General features: G+C 28.9%; 1 protein-coding gene across 1 annotated transcript in view; it reads right to left on the bottom strand.

Annotated features, from left to right (window-relative positions):
• The window catches only part of LOC109609353 (uncharacterized), a 61100-nt gene that overhangs the window by 2446 nt on the left and 38734 nt on the right, over positions 1-19920 (bottom strand). Inside the window, exons 3-8 of the mRNA XM_020026006.2 lie at positions 14150-14260; positions 6391-6524; positions 2633-2801; positions 2217-2575; positions 1919-2164; positions 18-1863 (exon numbers count right to left, since the gene is read on the bottom strand). Of these exons, the coding sequence (XP_019881565.2) occupies positions 18-1863; positions 1919-2164; positions 2217-2575; positions 2633-2801; positions 6391-6524; positions 14150-14260 (2865 nt within the window). The remainder of the gene's footprint in view (positions 1-17; positions 1864-1918; positions 2165-2216; positions 2576-2632; positions 2802-6390; positions 6525-14149; positions 14261-19920) is intronic.

The following is a 19920-nucleotide window of genomic DNA, read 5'->3' as shown; positions in this document are numbered from 1 at the left end:
ATATCAAATAAAATTACCTAAAATAACTTTTCTTGGAGGTTTTGGGTGTTCATATATCGGAGTATTGTCATGTGGTGGAGGCGGTATTACGTCAGGTTGAACATTACCTCCGTTGCCGTTGGTTTTTCGTTGACGCCTTGAGTGTCGTTCTTCCAAAGTTAGTAGCCTCCCCTCTTCGTCGTTCAATTTGTTTAATGCATCGTTGCTATCTTGTCTGATCATTAATCCCTTAGTTTTTGCTTCGAAAATCTCTCTAAGACTTCCAAATACTCTATTAAAATTCCCCGACACATCGTCATCAGTAACTGATGTTACAGTATCTTTCCTAAAGCTTCCGGTTGTTCTCAATAGAATTTGATTATGAGGTCTCTCCAAAGAATCTATATACTCATTTTCTTTGTTCACAGAATCAAATCTTTGTAATTTTAGTTTGCTAGGCTTACGATCCAAAGTGTCAGCTTCAAAACTGTCGGACTCGTATACTGGTATATAATTGTCTGGACAATCTTCAACTTCAATCAACAACTTACCAGGCTTATCAGTACCTCCATCGTACCTCACCTTCAAAGTTCTTTTTTCTAAAGTAGAGCAATTGGAACCTGTAGGCGTTGAAGGGGTGCTACCATAATTATAACCATTATTTACGTAAACTTCACTAACCAAACTGTAGCCGTTATTTCTTTGCAACAATTCTGGCAGACGATACAATCCTGAATCTAATAAAGCACCTTTCTTCATTACAATTAATTCATAATCGTGGTCATCTTCTTGTAATGACTCCATATTAATTTTAGATATGGTCATATTTCCCGTTTTCTTGTTAATTATGGCATTTCTCATAGTCATCTCTTCGTCCATAGGCAACGCCGTGCTCAAACTAGGACTGGGATGAGATGAAGATATTTCTGCATACTCAGAAGGGGTGTGGTACCCCTTATTGACAGATCTTTCCAAACTGTCAGTCTCGTATTCAATTAAGTTACTGCATCCATCAGGTTTTGTTGTCTCGTCGTTCATTAAGTTGTTTCTGTGCACTGTTAATTCATTGATAACAGCGTTCATTTGCTTTTTTGTCAAGGTTGGAATGCGGTTCAGCTCGACTTTGTTATCTACTACCATAGCTTCACAAATCATATCTGGCGGTGGAAAATTCATCTTAACATCCCTTGTTTCTTGTGGAGGAATTACGTCGTAATCATTTTCTTCTTGAATTACGTTATTGTTGATTTCCTTGACAGCTTCCGGTAGTGGAGGTGGTGAAAGTTTAGGTTTGATCACAATCTTCTTTTCTTTAGGTTTGACTGCTTTGATAACAGCTCTATGTTCTCTGTCCGGAGAAATTCCCCGTTCTGAAGCAGGTCTTGGTGACATAACCCTTTCTGGACTTTGTACTCCAGTCGGTGGCAACGATCTAGTTGGAGATCTTAATCTTTTCGGTAGTTTGCCCTGATGTGTTTCCTCCTGGGATATGTCGTCAGAATTTGATTTAAGGATGGGCACATTCTCCAACCATCTTCTGATACTTTGTTGTTTGCTATCGCTGGTAGTTGTGCAGTTGTGGCAGGCTGCAAGAGATGGAAATTCTGGTAGCTTACCACACAACGTTTTAAAATCCTGAGGTTCACAACCTGGACAACCTGTACAAGTTTTTCTTCTGCTGTTTTCTCGTTTCAGGCTTATGACACTGCTTCTGCGACTGACTGGTTTAGTAAATTCATACGAGGAATCGTAGCTTGGATTGTTGTCTTCTTCTGGAATGACTATCAAACTCGGAGTGAATCTCTTACTTTCCATTTTCTGTTTTGCTATGGTTATGACCTCGCGGATTTTGTACAGAAACTCAATCGCGGCTGGTGGTGGTGCCTATAGAAATCACAAATATTAGTTTTAATATGATTTTAGGGATCTAAAATTTTACCAGAAGTAGTTGTGGTTCGAAGTAGGCGGGGTTAAAATAAAGCTTTTTTCTGGCAGTGCCAGTAATAGCACGAAGTGTTTCAGGCCTATCTTCTCGATTTTCCAACGTTTCCACGATTGAAACGTTTTCTTCGGGCAATCTTTCAATTGAAGGCGACTCCTGATGACCCAGTTCTATGCCGTTTCCGTAGTGATCGTATGATCTTTGATGATGCTGAGGATGAACAAGAGCAGATGTTATTTGCATCTAAAATTATATTTGATTATAGCGCTTATAAGTGTGAAATTGCAAATCTTACGTTTTTCATTTTTTCGTCGTGATTTTGAAGTATGTCTGGCGTGGCGTCCGTATCAGAGCTTGTTGAATCACTGTAGATGTTATCCGGTGGTGCGAAATGAGCCACCATAGACAGCAAAGGATTATTTTTCACGACCCCTTCTTCAGCAGCCGCCAGACTTTGACTGTCAGGGTCGATGACGTCGTTTTTTGACGCGTGACGTTTTTTAAGATGTAAGTATAAAAAAACCGAAGCAACGTAGATTAAACCAAGAAGAATCGAACAAATTCCTATGGCAACGTATTCAGACAAACTTAGATGGGAGCTTTCTGAGTTAGATGCGGCATGAGCATCGGGAAAGAAAGCCACTTCACTAACATCTATAATAAATTTTTATTTGTTAATATTAATTTAGTTGGCGGTACATGTGGACTTACTGTTGAGATGTTTTGTCGGCGTACCGACCACTCTGAAGGATACGCAAGGCGAAAACAGTGTTTGAACGGGCGAAGTCAGTTCATCGTTGTTGCCTAAATCTCTGCACATTAAATAAACCAGAACCAAACGTCCAGACATTTTGTTTCGTAAGTCGGGTTCACCGATCCACTGGAACAAAAATTTCACTTTAATACACGTTCTTTACGTAAACCTGAATTTTGTAATACGGTTAATTTGGGTTGCACAATTCAATTAAGTTATTAACACTTAAGTTATATTATCCAGTAATTATGTGTTGATGGTATAGGTTTACTAAAAGTAATTATGATGTGTGGTAAAAATGCAATATTTATTTTTACATCATCATCATTATCATAACTAAATAAATAGAGCATTAACTTATTTACATTTACGAAGTTAGGATGCCAAAGTGACCTATGATAGAAAAAAAACTGTAAAACTGTATTTTTTACAAAATAGAACAAAGACCATAGAACAGTTTGTTAATTTTGAATTAATTTTTATCTAAACTGTATTTCAAATTATTTATAATTTTTTAAGTTTCATTTCAATTGTGTAAACTTGTGGCGACCACAACATCGTTTGAGAAGTTTCCGTTCCGTAAAATAACACAAAGATTCTTTTATTCTCTTAAACGCGTAACATTTTAAATTTGTTCAAAATATAATCAATGTGTCATGCTCTTATTGAAGTCGCATACCTTACTGATTATTTTACGACCATTATTTCTAACACTACAAAAAATGTTTCCTTCAGCCAAACTAATATACTTTTTTAAATAAAACGTAGAGTATTGGGACCTTACAACTTCCTCCGAGGTCATCTGACCTAAATCCTGTCGAGCATGGTAAAATGGGCGCCTTCAACCCTACCCTAATAAATACACTTCCAGAACTGCGAGCTTTCACCAACATGAGTCAATATACTCTATGTTGAATTGAATAACTTCAACTTGAAGGCATTCAGGGAAGGTGAGAAGCAGCAATCGAGGTTCATGGAGGCCATTCAATAACTAAATATTATATACGTATAGATTTGATCAAAAATAAAAGTTGCTGATTTATATTATTAAGTCACGTATATTTTTACTAAATAAATTTTATTTTTTCGTAATTTTTACTTTTAATTAAAAAATTCAAAAAGATAAAACAAAAAAAGTCAATGTATGGCAATTTTTACATACTTTTTTTTAATATCCCTAACTTTTGAACATTATTTTTTTATTTTATATTAAATTTGTTTCAAAATTTAAAATTAGAATTTCAAGAAGAAAAGTACTTATAAAACGTTGATTAAATATATTTATTCAGTGCGCGGACAGATACAACGTCAAACTATTTTTGGAACTAATTCTTATTAGGAAATTTTAATAGTAGTCAATTATCCATACAAACAAAATTTACTATTTTTCGGTTCCCACACTCTCTGCACACATTTAGATTGGTTTTTTGTTTGACCGTATGTTTGATAAACTGAAATTGAATGACATTGTAATTGTATGGCATTTCTATGTGTTCCTGATTGAAGAGTCTGCGAATGGTTTGTCGAATAATGGAATGAAATTTAGATACCATTACTATTTTTTTTATTGTAATTATTTATTGACTAGTTTCAAATTATAATGATTCAAATATATTTTTAATTAAGTGTAAATTTACTTAAGTTGTATTTTGTCAACAACAATATGACTTAGTAGTGATTAATTAAATTTGATAATAAAATAAATAATAAAATTATAGGACGAGATGCTATATTAAAAAAAATTATAATAAAATCAACTAATTTTTTTTATTTATTGTCATGAAAACCTTTTAAAATTATTGAACATTTGACGTTCAGTTTTTTTTACCATTTCTAAAAAAGTAATTATAAAATTATTAGGTACACTATATATTAAATAGAAAGTACATCAATATATACAGTGTTAGTCATTATATAGCAACTTTTTAAAATGTTAAATATTGAGTATTATATAACTCTTTTATTTAATGCAAACTGTTAAAATAATATTATTTAATCTAATTTAATTGTTTATTTATAAAATATTATATAAACTACTAGTACTAGTATTATATAACTCTTTTATTTAACGTGAACTTTTAAAATAATATTAATTAATTTAATTTAATTGTTTATTTTTACAATGTTATAAAAACTATTATATTCTTATTCTATAAAATGTATATATAACACTAAATTGAGCTAGATATAAATATAGCAACATTAATTTTGAAAGGGATTAAATATTAACACGTTGTATATTATGCTTTTCGTTTTATTATTTTGTCCCATTTCGTGGACTCAACAATTTTCCGAACATATGATAAGTCTATATTCCCTCAAGCTTCTTGAAATGCTATGATGAGTTCAATACATTTGTTTTTTATACGGTTGATTTCTGGTGATTGGAACAGACAAGATAAAATATTTGTATTTCGTTTTCATGTTGAAACATACTTATTAAAAGCATCAGTTGTTCAATATATGGAAGCAAATTATTGTTTAATATGCTCCTGTTCATACATTATCAGTATCAGTATAATTGGGCTTACGCCAGAACATGTTTAACATAAGCAGAACCATCAGTTTTTTATAAATTAACTTTCGATTCGTCACTAAAAACAACTCGTCCTCATTGTTCTATGGTCCAGTCAATGTAATCCTAAGCAAAACTTAATTGGACTCATATTTTTAGTAGACAGGGTTTTCTTTGTAGGTCTGGGGTCAAACAAACCCCCATCTTCCCACAGTCCTTGAACTAATTTCAGCAAGTCCCACCTCCCTCAGGTTGTCTTTAATTTCTGTGGGCGATAAAATTGGATTGCTTTTTGACATTCGAATTATCCAGTTATTAATTTTCTTTAAAGTTTTTTTAACACAAATAAATTTTGAATATCTACGACTTGGTCAGTTTTTCTAAATTTTTTAATATTACGGAAAACGATTGACTTATTTAGCCGTAAACTAGCCATCCCCTTTTGTTTCACTTGGCCTTGATAATGCTGAAATATAAAAAGTACGCAATTTTTTAAAGAATTAAATAAAATTGGTTACCACTGCATGTGTGTAAGTTACATTTTATATAAAAAATATTGAGTAAGGCGGAGCAGCAATAAGGATTTAATAACAAACAGACCTAAAACTAATAAAACTGGATGCTTTAGTGATTATATTTATAGTCCAACAAGTTGCAATTTGCAATAATTTAAATAAATACAATTCAGTCTACGTAAACTTCTTAAGTGAACCACAATAGAATTTTTGTGGCGAATTTCTTGTTCCAATCGCAAATTACCCACGGTCGTTATAACTAATGAGTATGTGTGTCTCGGCAAACCATTACATATCTCCCGTCTCTTGCCACAGTGTCTTTGCGCACTTCCAGATAAACTTAATGATAACTAATAAATTTACGCCACGTTTGATAGTCACGGCTTTTTGTCACAAAAACGCGAGAAATTAATCAAGCCGCGACTAAATTATGCACGTAACCTCTGACTTAAAAACGATATTTTAAAACGCCTGCCCGCCACGTAATTTATTTGTATTGATTAATTAACGAACGTTTCTTGCGTTTATAATTAACTAATAGGCTTGGCGAAAATAAAAATCATTTTATTAATGAATTTCGTCGATAGAATTGTATACTCATTAATACTTTTATATTTTGCGCGTACAAATTCGTGTTGCAAATTTCACAATTAAATTAATTGGACCTTCATCGACTTATCGTTACCTGTAAAAAGGTGCGACCCTCATCGCGATAGAGTCGAAATGGCACGTCCGTGTCTAACGGGTTACGCAGGTCCACCCAACCTGTTTCAGTCAGGAATTTGGCACCGGAAACGGCACAAACTGGAGTACGAATTCCTGTAACAAAAACAAAAAATATATGAGTAAGTTTTCGAAAAAATATGCGGTTGACTTGAGTTTTTTTGAATGTCCGGATTGTCCGGACAGTATGAAATATATTAACACAGAATAGTTGTATGGGTATATATTTTACATTTGCCGCCTGTCTATCTTATATGGAAGCAAATAAATAAATTGCGAAGCTTTTTTGCGAGGAGATACATATTTTATCGATTCAATTTCACTTAACTCGAAGTAAAACATTTGTCAACGTCCATTTTTTATTACTCTAAGGTGGGCAAACTTGTGAAATGCTGTCAGTTTAAAAATATGAAAATAAAATAATGAAATCTATGTGTTATAGACATGTGTTATTTTTATACAATTATAAAAAAATTGTAGATACACAATTTAACAACACCCAGTCGAATAGAAAAATACATTACAATGAAATTGTAATGTATTTGTTATGGCATATTTCAGTTTTATTAAAATTAGCCTCATTTAATAAATTCATGTACAAAAGTTAGAGATAGTAAATTTTTAGGTATTCAAGTGGTGATTATTGAATATTTTTTATGAAATTCGATACAAAAAAACTATCCATTTTTAATGAATATACCGATATACATTTGGTTTATAATTAAACTAGCTCTACTTTAGAAAGATCAAGAAAAACTATTGCAAATGATATTTGTAATTGAGAGCCAGTAGGGACACTACAGTAACCTCCTAGTAACGGTCTGGTCGGCTATACAACACTACAGAAGTTCGTATCGTTCCGGTTGCGATAGGGAGAGACTTGACAAATGTAGGTTTTTGTTCAAGAAGACCATCACACCCACGACTATAAGCAACAACGATTGGAACGGGCAAGGTCTCATGTTCGGTGGAGGGAATAATGAAAATTTATACTTTTCACAGATAGCAGTAGAAGTGAGGTACAATGATGATGGTCGTGTCCGTATCTGGTCCAGGCGAGGTATTCCTCAAAGTCGTCGAAGAGCCTAATAATTTTTCCAAGGGGTTTCATTATGGTATGGGGAGAAATTGGCCTTACAAAATTGTATATATGAAAAGGCACACTTTCGATATACGCAAGGGACATTGTTAATGGTATGCTACCAAATTTTCCACTATCAACGAGGCATTCGTTTTGGTCGCCGATAATACTCGTCTTCATTCATCAGGAATTGGAACCCTTGGTGTTATGATCTTTACGGCGGCTTTTGATCCATTAACATCGTCATATTTCAGAGACAGTGGAAAATATATCAACGAAGAATTGAATGAATCAATGGAAGGCATGAAGAGAAGGCTAATTAGTTTATTTTTAAAGGATGCATCTTTTTGCATAGAATTTGGTCCGATCTATTTCATCTCAAGTACCTGGCCATTGTTTAACATGCCCATATCGCATTACCATACATTCGCCAGACTACAAATAACACCGTCTTGTTTATTTTCGCATCGTCTACAATTGCAACGCATATACTCCATTGAAATTTATTCGTCCTCGCCATGCACGCGGACAATAATTCAATAAGCCTGCAACAAATTTGTAACAAATCAATTTAAATTCACCGCAAAATCCAGTTCCATTGTTACGACCAACACATGACATCACGATTTCAGGATTAGTCCGGCCACATTACCATACTACAGTAAGATATGTCCAATGTCTGCGTCGTCCAGTGTTAGAGTCACAGTGCCTACGGAATTATGAAAAACCCGGCATTATACATCAATCTTGCTGGTGTGGCCTTTATTGTTTCTGTCCAGATATCACGTAATGGTATGAACTGGTCTTAATCCAACTTGTCCAACCTGCAACCGTTGTCATTATGCCACCATTATTATATTTTTGCATGTAATTACAGTCTTTTTATTGTTGCCGCCGTCCCAGATTGACTTCCACGGTCTATTTAGTGGCTAATTCGAGCTGTAATTAGCGACACGGACCGCAATGAATTCAGCGGGAGTTTATTAATTGTGTTTGAATGGCCGAGGCAGTCGAGAATGCAGGTGGTCCCGACTATGTTTGTTCATCATCTTTGTCCATGCTAATTCAAACCTAATTTATTGTTGTCGAGAATTTACTCAATTGAATGAACATAAAAAATATATTACATAGAGTTTAATAATATTTATAATTATTTGTAATTATTATTTTTAATTAATTGATAATGAATTCATTTTTTTTTTGTAACAGGCAATAATTTCAACATTAAAATATTTTTATTTGATTTGAAAAACAAAAAGCTACAGCTTCAAAACAAATCTGATATTAATTTAATAAATTATTACATAAATGTAAAGATTTAATTTATTTTGAATACAAATTTTATAAATTGCAAAAAAATTTTATTTTATTTTAATAATTTTCAGCAACTAAAAGGAAATTGTCCAAAAACTTTTATAACTAATAACCAAATTAAGATTGTTTTAATCAATATTTAAGGTAAGCAAATCTTTAAGGGTATTATATAAATTTTATACTAATAAAAACGTATTTTAATAAGTAGTTATATTTATTTCATCATTATTCATTATCGATTAAATTGTCATATTTGAATGTGGAAATTGATTTGAAATTTCACCAGGTGTAACTCAGTAATTTTTCTTTTAATCAAAACAAATTTAGTACCGTTGGAGGCGTAATAGAATTACCTTTCCAACAAAATATAACTTACCTCGATGGCGACGACCCTTCACTTAGGACGCTGGTTTAAATATAATCATAATTTGAAAACTGAAATATAGCGTTAACTAGAGGAATAGCACAAATAACTAAATTACCTTAAAATGTGTAAAAGAATATTTCTGTTACATTTTATTTTTATTCAATTAATATTTGTTAAATTTAAAACATAAAACAGTTAATACACATATCATTAGCTTTTAGCACGACAATGGAAAGTACTTAAATTAATCAAAATTAATTTTACTGTTTACTAACTGTAACTATTGTACATCGGTTGGGCATATACAAAATAAGGTGGTCAATGTCATTTTGAGGTATTTGTGTCCAAATTGTATACAAGAGCTGTTTAAATCTAAAGACGTTGTGAATATTGTAGAGAAATTATTCTTTACAACCTGTTTCATACATACTCTACCGAACTTATGCCTAATCATTATGCAGGCTATGGAAATTTTCAATTCTTTCGTTAATCGTTCAATTTTTCATGTGGACGAGCCATATCGTGTATAAGGCAGAAATTTTCACAAACTGACAATTAGTTACAGAATGTAATATTAAGCTATGCCCTTAAACAAACAAGATCTGTTCTACTGCCAATAATGATTTATTGGAATCTCCATATGTGAAACTGCTTAAGACGTTCTAAATTTACAGTTCTTTTCCAAACTCTGGTTCAACGAGAATCTGGATGAAAACCAACCAATTCTATATTGAAAATTTTCACACCATTCCAATCCCGTCCCTCGATTGCCTATAGTAAAATGTAGAAAAGTGACTAAGAAAAAGTTGCCTTCGAACAGCTAATGATAAATGTCCATCCTGAATTGCTATTGTACAGCTTTAACGATCTGGATGCTTAAAGCGTATCGACAACTGATTAATGACACTTTGGAAAACAGTAAATCTCTTAGCTACCTCAATTTGCCTTAAGCCTGGAAACTGTCCCACTGCTTGCTTCATTTTTTCCAAAGTTAAATAAAGTCGTTCTAAATTTGGTCAAAATAAGTATTACTGGTCGTCTTTGTTTTCTTAAGTGTACGTACATACATTAGAAGTGACAAGTACAAACGTATTTTCCGAACCGCAACACTAGACCTGTTAGATTCCTCTTAATTAATTGCAAAACATTGGCAATTAATCCTATTTCTATTTAAAGATTCAAAGAGACAAAACAGCTCTCTTAACTTGTCGCGCACCAAATGGTTATGTAAATAGGGAACAATGAGGTAATAATGCGATTAAACTTCTCTCGAATTCCACATCCTTGTTTATTTTCAATTAATATGGATTCCAACAATTAACTAGATCTAAGTGTATATTTCACTCCGGTACGCCTATAACTACTATTCGATCCCAGTGTTCATTACTAGGACCGGTACTTTTTATCCTCATGTCGTGTATAACTTAATCCAGATGCTATTAATTAACGTGTGTCCAACACTTGGATTCGTCGATTTCCTGTTCAATATTTTTACTTACAGTATTAAACAGTTAACATGACTATGCGGGTAACATGATGAAAGAAATATTAAAAATTTATCAAGCAAATACATGAATGTGGTCATGATGCTGGCTGGCTTAAGATTGATATACTTACTTGATACAGTTATAACTTCACAATACCTCAGTGAACATATGTCCGTAATGAAAAAAGATATTTTTTAAAATTATATTGACATGGTTTTCATGCTTTCTCGGTTTCAGTCATAAAATAAAATTAGTTTTTCCCTACCACGTAATGTAAATTAATCTTTTCACAGCATAGCAATATTTCAATAATAAACATACCAAATTAATTTGCTCTCTAACATCTTGGGACTGTAACCAAGTATATTTGTAGTCTCAGTATTACTTTAAATTTTTTTCGTATAAAGCCATTGTGAACATACAGACTAAGTTGTCTTGATGCAAAGTAATATGTCATTGTTCCAGCAAGCACTTTACATCCGCACACATATTGCGATAACCCGACCACGTTTCTGCATTTTCCAGTCCAATTGATCCGATATTGCAGTTTATCAGATCAACTTCAGAGAAGTGCCACTTTGCACTACTAATCCGCGTGTAATTTATTTATGTCGTGCTAACGTATCTGCATTAAAGTACCGAAATATCATTCGTACAATATGTGTTGCGAATGGCCAGGAGATTGTCGGATATTAAACTCGAAGCAAAAACATTTGGGTAATAACATGAAATGGTTTCGAAAGTTTAAATGCGGTCAGCCATTAAAAATATTGCGATTTTTATCTCAGTTATTTCAACCGTTGTTCGGATTATAACTGGGAAGTGTCAAATTGTGTTTGCATCTGGTGTTTTTGGCGAATTTAGATAATTTTCTATTTTGCAATCGACGTATATTTTACATACAATGTATACGGTATTTTTTTGTTTGGATAAAGGCAAATATAAGTCATATAATATCAGTGTATCTACTAGATATTCATTCCACTGAATGTAAAGAAACCATTCGTATCAAATAAAAGTTTTGAACCTAGACACACAAACATTATGGTTTGGGATTTCTTTTCTTACAGAAAATGATAAAATGGACCGTTTCATGTATAGAACTAAAGCTGCTTAAAATTGGTTAAAATATAATGTAATAATGTTTCAATTTATATTTAAAGGACAACACACAACAACAAAATACTGATGTTTTTTATTTTTTTATAAAATATGTATTATTTAATAAATATATGTGTGTTATTTCTGTAACATTGTACAGTTATTTTGTTTAAGATTTATGTACAAAATAAAATATATATTTTGGGACCATTAAAGGCGCACATATCCTAATTAACAATAAATAGTAATTAATGTGTGCTTTTTTTCTGGTCACCACTGTAGGATATTAAAAAACGGTTCTCCTTAAAATTTTGAAATATATCCAATTTCTTTATTACAAATTTTCAAAAAATATATAATTTCTGACATATTTAGTTTTGAGTTAAGATGTAACAATATTTTTGGTAAATTCAAGATGTATCGTCTATGAAACAAAGAATTGTTGATAATAGTAATTATAATTGATTTTAAATAACAAATTTTATATTCTCGCACACAAAAACCACAATACTAAGTATCTTGAAATTTATATAAAATATCGTTATATCGTTTTATTTTAACTAGAAATGATCACAAATCGTATATTTTTGGAAGGTTTGATTTTTTTTTACGTTTTAAAGCCCATTATGATTTCTGTTTAGAGTAAAAAATTGCATATATTATTTCGAAACTTTAAGGGAATATATTTTTTTGACATATACATTACGTACATAAAATTTTTACCATTTGTCAAAAAAATTAAATAGAAAAATTATTAGATATTTTGAGAAAAATTGAGCTATAGTTAATACTAAGTCACTTTTTCTGGTCTGGAAATACCCGTAAAAGCCAAAGACAATTCTTAATTTTTTGGGACACTCTGTACTGTTAAACAATTAAGTATGTTCTTAGTTAAAATTGAATATTACACAAGTTTAGATGGCGAATATTTTTTAATAAAATAAAATATGGTTTAAAATTTACTTACTTTAAATTTAATTTAATTATTTTAATACTAAAAAAATCATTTAAATTGTGATATATAAGCGTAAATTTTCTAATTCCTATTATCTTTGCTTAAACGACAATTGTATTAGTACACCACTAGTTCTTCTTACGAATACTCCAGTGAAAAGTTTAATTAGAATTAAATAAATGCTTTCGTATCTTGCAAAGCTTATTTGATTATGTATAAATAATTTTTTTGACTTAAAAAATAAATTTTAACAATTAAAATTAATTAATTAATTATTAATTATTATTTAATTAATAAAATTAAGTGCCAATTAAATATTTTATTTTTATTTATTTAAGATTAATTTTTTTAAATTTGATAGATTTAAATTTAAGTTTATTAAAAAAAAAGATTTGTCCACAGATATAAATTGTACGCGCAAGTCTAGTAAAATGGATTAAGTGTTTCAAACGTTATATCCGAGAAAAATAACTGAAATTAATTTCGATTAAAGATAGAAATGAATTACCTCTATTAAAAAGCGAACGTGGGGATAATTAGTGTTCTGTGCTTCTGGATAGCTTCCGCAATGTTGGTTCAGCCCATATTGAACGAACAATTGCCCATGGACGTGGAACTACTGCTCCAAACATAACACAGTGGTCGGAAACTCATTTCAGAGTGTTATGGATTATTTTTTTTTATATTTTCAATATTTTCATTTGTTAGGTACATTTAATAAATTGGATTTAAAATTGAAAAATATATTTTGATAAATTTCAAAAATAACTGTTTAAATTAACCAAGACGCTCAGTCAATATTTAGAGAACAATTATATTGTCAATGCCATTTAACTGTGTGATATTTCAAGATGATCAATTAAAGAAATCAATAAGTTTAATAAAAAATGGTAGTTTAGCAGGAATATAATTTTGTTACTAATATAAAATTTAAACTACTGTGGGCCCTTTATCCGATTTTCATCCACAATAGTCTAATAAACACTCATAACAACAAAATGAATAAATTTAACATTTTATAATTCCCAACGAGCGTTACATCCGCCGAACAGCCGTACAAATGTATAATCGCATTATTATTGTAATTGCAGAATAGAAATAGTTAAAATATCATTGAGAAAGAATCCAATCCCAATCCCCGCATTTCTTAATGAAATAATAAACGTTGTACCGTTTCACAAAAGTACAAACTAATCAAATCGTTTAAACGTGGCACCGTCCATGCCTGAACATAATTTCCTAGTTTTATCGATTTACATAAAACATTAGTCAGGCTTTGCTTCGCCACTGCTCATAATACCATATTTTAATATTTATTAAGGCCTAGGAAAGCGAAGACGCACACACACGTACATTAACGTACGAGCGTAAAATCCAGTTTTAAATTTATTAAGGCAAATTGTCGACTTTACTCACCGGCGAAGCTTATTTCTTTGCTCGGATGAATGATCTGCCCTTTCAGCGGCAGGAACACGAAAGGGATCTGCTGGGACGTCGAACCACCGACGAACGGAGCCAGGACGCATTCTGCAAATAAAAGAAAAACACACAAAATTATAATGTGCACATCATACCTGTACGTAAACACGTGTAATTAAATCCGATTGGATTGTCCGTAACGCACGTTAAAAATAAATTGTTTTATCTGCTTGTAAATCGAAAGACGGACGTACGGTGGATTTGTCTCGAACACGGTGAATTTACTGTAGTACCACGTAGTAATTTGCCATTTATATGTATTTAATTTGTTGTATTAATTAACTTCAAAATGTACACATTAAAAGCTGGTTAACGGCAGTAAAATCTTTATTAAAACATTTCGTACGTACATGCGTAAGTGGCAGTACTTCGCGGTTACATTTTTTTTATTTCGTTCTTAAATTGTGGCCGGCATTAACCAAAGTGCAATCCACTGTCCGAACGATATATCTTAATAAGCTCATTTTAAAGTATGCACCCGAAAAATCCACCACCAGGTGGTCAGTTGTAATTTTAAAGACTGACCCGCATCGCATTTTACTGCCCAACGAAAACATTTTGATCATTTTAATAACACTTTTTGTCAACAAAACAGAGATTGCATTGTTTCGCATGGGGATGCATTAAAATAAATTAAGTCAAATTAGTGTCCGTGGAGGAATTTTTATTACCATGGAAATATCTGAGTTAGTGCTTGTAATTCTTTATAAGCCATTAACGTTCGTATTTACGTTGAACGGTGACTGTTATTTGTGGGTTTATCAATGTCATATCGTTGGGATTTATGTGTATTCGGTTTTCATGCAGTCGATGGATAAAATCTGAAATGGAAGTTTATAGGTGTAATTATAATAGACAAATGAGATTTGTTCTGACAATATAGGACTGAATTTTATTCTTTATGACATTGTAATACCTAAAAAAGGTAAATGAAATAAGTTTTCATTGTAATTTAGCAGATTTTATGTTATGTTTTTCATTCAATATATGTATTTTGTCCTTTTAAACAATAAGATGTAGTTAAGGATTATTCTATTACATTTCATGATCCCTTCGTCTTCTTGGTACATCTAAAGTTAATGAAATTTCTATTATTTTTGTTGAAACTACAGTTAGTTTGGTACAACAACGCCAGTTCTTCTTACGAATATTCCAGTGAAAAGTTTAATAGAATTAAATAAATGTTTTCGTTTCTCGCAAAGCTTATTTGATTATGTATAAATTCCAATAAGTATTGCATTTAATTTTTTGACTTAAAAAACAAATTTAAACAATTAAAATTAATAAATTAATTATTAATTATTATTTAATTAATAAAATTTAAGTTCAAATTAAATATTGTATGTATGTATTATATATATATTTTTTTAAATTTAATAAATTTAAGTTAATAATTTCAATTTTTCTTAATTTAAAAGATTAAATTGTTAAATTTTATAACTTATTAATCAATAATTTTATCTTTTCAAGATTATTTTCATTAAATTTTATCAATTAAATATTTTCAGACTTATTTTTTAATTTTTATTAATGATTATATTTTTTAATTTAATAGGTTTTTAAATAACGTCAAATAAAATTTAATTTAATTTTTTAAATTCAATTGGTAAATTTTAATTTTTTAAGAATAATTTATTAAATTATATAATTTAATTACAATTTTTATTAATTTAACATGTTAATTTTAATTTTTTAAACTTATTTTGTTAAATTTTTTAAATTTTAATTACTATATTTTTCTTTTCATTAATTTTTTAATATTAATTTCGTTAAATTATATATTTTCAGGTTTACTTTAAAAAGTTTAAAAATTCTTATTATATATAATATAATTAATAGATTTTTTTTATTTAATAATTCCATTTTAATTAAATTTCATAAATTTAAATAAAATATTTTAATTTTTTAAATTCAATTGGTAAATTGATTGAAGATTGATTTATTAAATTGATAAATATACATTAATTTTTATTTTTGTTAATTTAATAGGTTAATTTTAATTTTTTAAACTTATTTTTTAAATTTTATAAAGTTTTTTTTTCCTTTTTAAGCTTATTTTTAAAATCTTTTAGATTTTACACTTTTTTAATTAATAATTCAATTTTTTTAAACTTAATTTTTTTATAATTTTATAAATTTTAATTTTTCATATATATATATATATATATTTTAATTTAATAGGTTAATTTTAATTTTTTGTTTTATAAATTTAAACTGATAATTTTAATTGGTAATAATTATGATATTTGTTTCTTTTCTTTATTTTTTAATGTGTTGAATAAATAATTTTCAGTAATATGTAAGGAATTTTTATTACGTAAAATTTGTAATTATTTATAAAATGATCTCAAAATACTCTCAACAGTCAAATATCATTTAATTTGGAACAGCCTATAGATATAGTAGTTTAGTATTTAGATTAAGATATATAAATATATAACATTCAATTACATCACAAATAATTCATTTGATTTTAAAATTTTAGTAACATAGTGTAACTCCCTGTCGTAATGTAACAATTAAAATAACTTCAAACACTGTATGTCAGACAACTAACTGTAATTTAATTATGAGTAATTTTATTGTTCATTTGATCAAAATTCATTCGAGTGGGAGGTTTCGCAGCGGTTCAGAATTCCACAATTCAGTTTTACAGTATTTATACATGTGTGTATATAGCATGTTTTAAATTATCAAGCATGTGACAATAGTTTAAAATATGGATAATTATGTAACGAAGTAACGGCAAAGTATAATTTTCAATATTTATAATGGAAGCTTCACCATTCGATTATAAAATTTTACATGCGTTTAATGATTATTTGTTCTTGTTCTTCACCTAGGTGCTATATGCGGAGAATCCCGCAAAATTTTAATTGTTCTGTGCGTGTGTTTCTAAACAAAATAGACGGTTATGTTATGCAAGAATAATAAGAACTAATGAAGTGTAGTTTAAATGCACTTCCTTGAATATACTTAAAATTGCTTCTTGTTATTAGTGCATAATGCTCAATTTGAAACTTTCCATGTATTTTTTACTTTCATCATACAAACAACAACTACATTGCATTGCGTGATGGTTAACATTTTTTTTATATATATGTTGTCGATATTTGCAATGTGCAGGCCCATTAATTAGAGCAACACTTTCGATAGCTCAACATTATTTATTTATATGCGACTTGCGGTGATATCCGTGTTAGTGTAACGCCGATTATTCATAATTATTATAATGATCAAAGATCCAATTAGCATTGGCTCAAACTTAATCCGATCAATTGGTTTGTGTGTCGTCGGTCTAGTTGAAGACAAGAAAAGTGATAGTTTAATCAAATTAAAATTAATTGATGAAAAACGCATCAAATTGCACCGTTTCAGCGAAAGTCCGGTAATTAGACCCTTCACTTCATATATGGCCATCCAGTTTCGTGATTTAATGAACTGGTTCTTAGGTTTTGGCTGCCTTTATCATTCTTTGATGTGAACTAAAGTGGCGAACTTGACAGTCGAACTGAAAACGTCACGCGTTCTCGTATTTCATTATGAAAATTTCACATACGTATAAGTAAATAAATACAAACGTATACAAAAACACATACAAACATGTACATATTTTGTCGACGAGTCTCAAACCCGTTATGCGATGCGTAATTAAAATTCATAACATTGCTACTTTTTGATCTTTTATTGGGGCGAATTATGGTGTGTTAATGGACTTTATATTTAAACGTATTTTTATCATCTTTGGTAGGTACTCAATTCATTTTTTTATGGCGGTACTTATTTCATCTGATGCAAAATGTTCATGTGTACGTTTTTATGTAAATGTATTTTCTCTGAAATCAAGGAAATATAGTATCTTTACTTATTTAATTATTAACGCCATTTTACAACACTTACAACACAAAATATTCCATGTGGCTAAATTCTTTTTCAACAGTAGCACATTCATTGTTTATTAGAAAATATTTATTTCTATTAAAATAATAACTGTTTTGAAGAAAATTTTACACTGCATGAAATTTGTATGAAAGATATTTTTTATATTAAGTTTAATAAAAATATTGAGAATCTTTGTATTTTGATAAAAAGATTCATTATTAATAATATGTAGTTAAATTACTTTTTGAATTATATGAAAAATATTTCTTTCTATGAAAAAATTGGTTATTACTAATAATATATATATATATATATATATATATATATATATATATATATATATATATATATATATATATATATATATATATATATATATATATATATATATATATATATATTGTGTGTATATCTTAATTTATACACTCACTATAAACTATACATTTTCTACGAAAAAATTCATCTCTTTCTTTTTCAGTATTAAGTAAAATATTTTGGTTTAATAAAGTATATTAATATTAATAAAGTGCAATTAAACTACTTTTTGAAGAAAAATTATATTGATATACAATATATCAACATCCGATTTATATGAAAGATATTTATTTCTAAGAAATATTCTCATTATTTTTATATTAAATCAGAATATGCAGAATAATATGATTTGATAAAAATATTGATTATTATTAATAATATGTAATTAAATTACCTATTAAAAAATTATGGCGTTTCAATATCGTGATTTATATATCATAAAATGTACTTTTTCTACGACAAAATTTGCCACTTTCATTTTAAATATTAAGCACTTTTGGTTTAATAAAATATATCATTACTATTAATGAAATGCAATTAAATTACTTTTTGAAGAAACATTTACACTGTATCAATATTCTGTTTTATATGAAAGATTTTCTTTTACTTCTTTTTCATATGAAGTTAAATAAAGATATTCTCGTTGACTTGATAAAGATTCATTATTATTATTAATATGAAATTAATTTACTTTTTGAAAAAAAAAAACGGTATATCAATATTTTGATTTATTTCAAACAAATACTTCTTCCACGAACAAAATGAGAACAAAATATTTTGATTTAATTAAGAGTTATCATTATCATAAAAAATTTCTTGAGGAAATTTTTATACTATACTATGTTAATATCTAGATTTATGTGAAAGATATATTTTTCTATTTATTTATATAAATAAAATAAAATAAAAATACTGATTAAAACATTCATTATTATTAAAAATATTATGTAAAACTAAGTTTTTGAGGTAAATTTTACACTATATCAACGTTTTTTTATTTATACTATATAGTTTTTCTACGAAAAAATTCGTCTCTTTTTTATATAAAACAAAAATATTTTGATTTTGAAACCATTTGATTTATATTAGAAAATATATATATATATATATATATATATATATATATATATATATATATAATTTATAAATTTATAATTTTATTTTAGGAAAGTAATTTCATTAATTTTTTCATTCTCATTATTTTACTCTAAAATTTTTAATTATATTTCCAATAATATCAGTCATTTACATAGAATCAGACAGATAAATAAAATCACTTTACTTTAGTCGATTTTCAAAAATCATGTTCGTACAAAGAACTCGATTTTTGATACATCGAACCATTATATTTTATTTAATTTTCTATTATTATTTTATTAATAATTATTTGTTCTGATATAGTTATATAGTTAAATTAAACTGTGAAAAGCCCAAATACAATTGCTAATGCTAATAAAAATATTATGACTAATAGATGAATCTGAAACCCCATCGTGTTTTAAGAAACAATT

This window comes from Aethina tumida, chromosome 1 (genome assembly GCF_024364675.1).
Source record: "Aethina tumida isolate Nest 87 chromosome 1, icAetTumi1.1, whole genome shotgun sequence".
Classification (NCBI taxonomy): Eukaryota; Metazoa; Arthropoda; class Insecta; order Coleoptera; family Nitidulidae; genus Aethina; species Aethina tumida.
The sequence above is the reverse complement of the archived record's forward strand: the minus strand, read 5'-3'. Positions and strand labels throughout refer to the sequence as shown.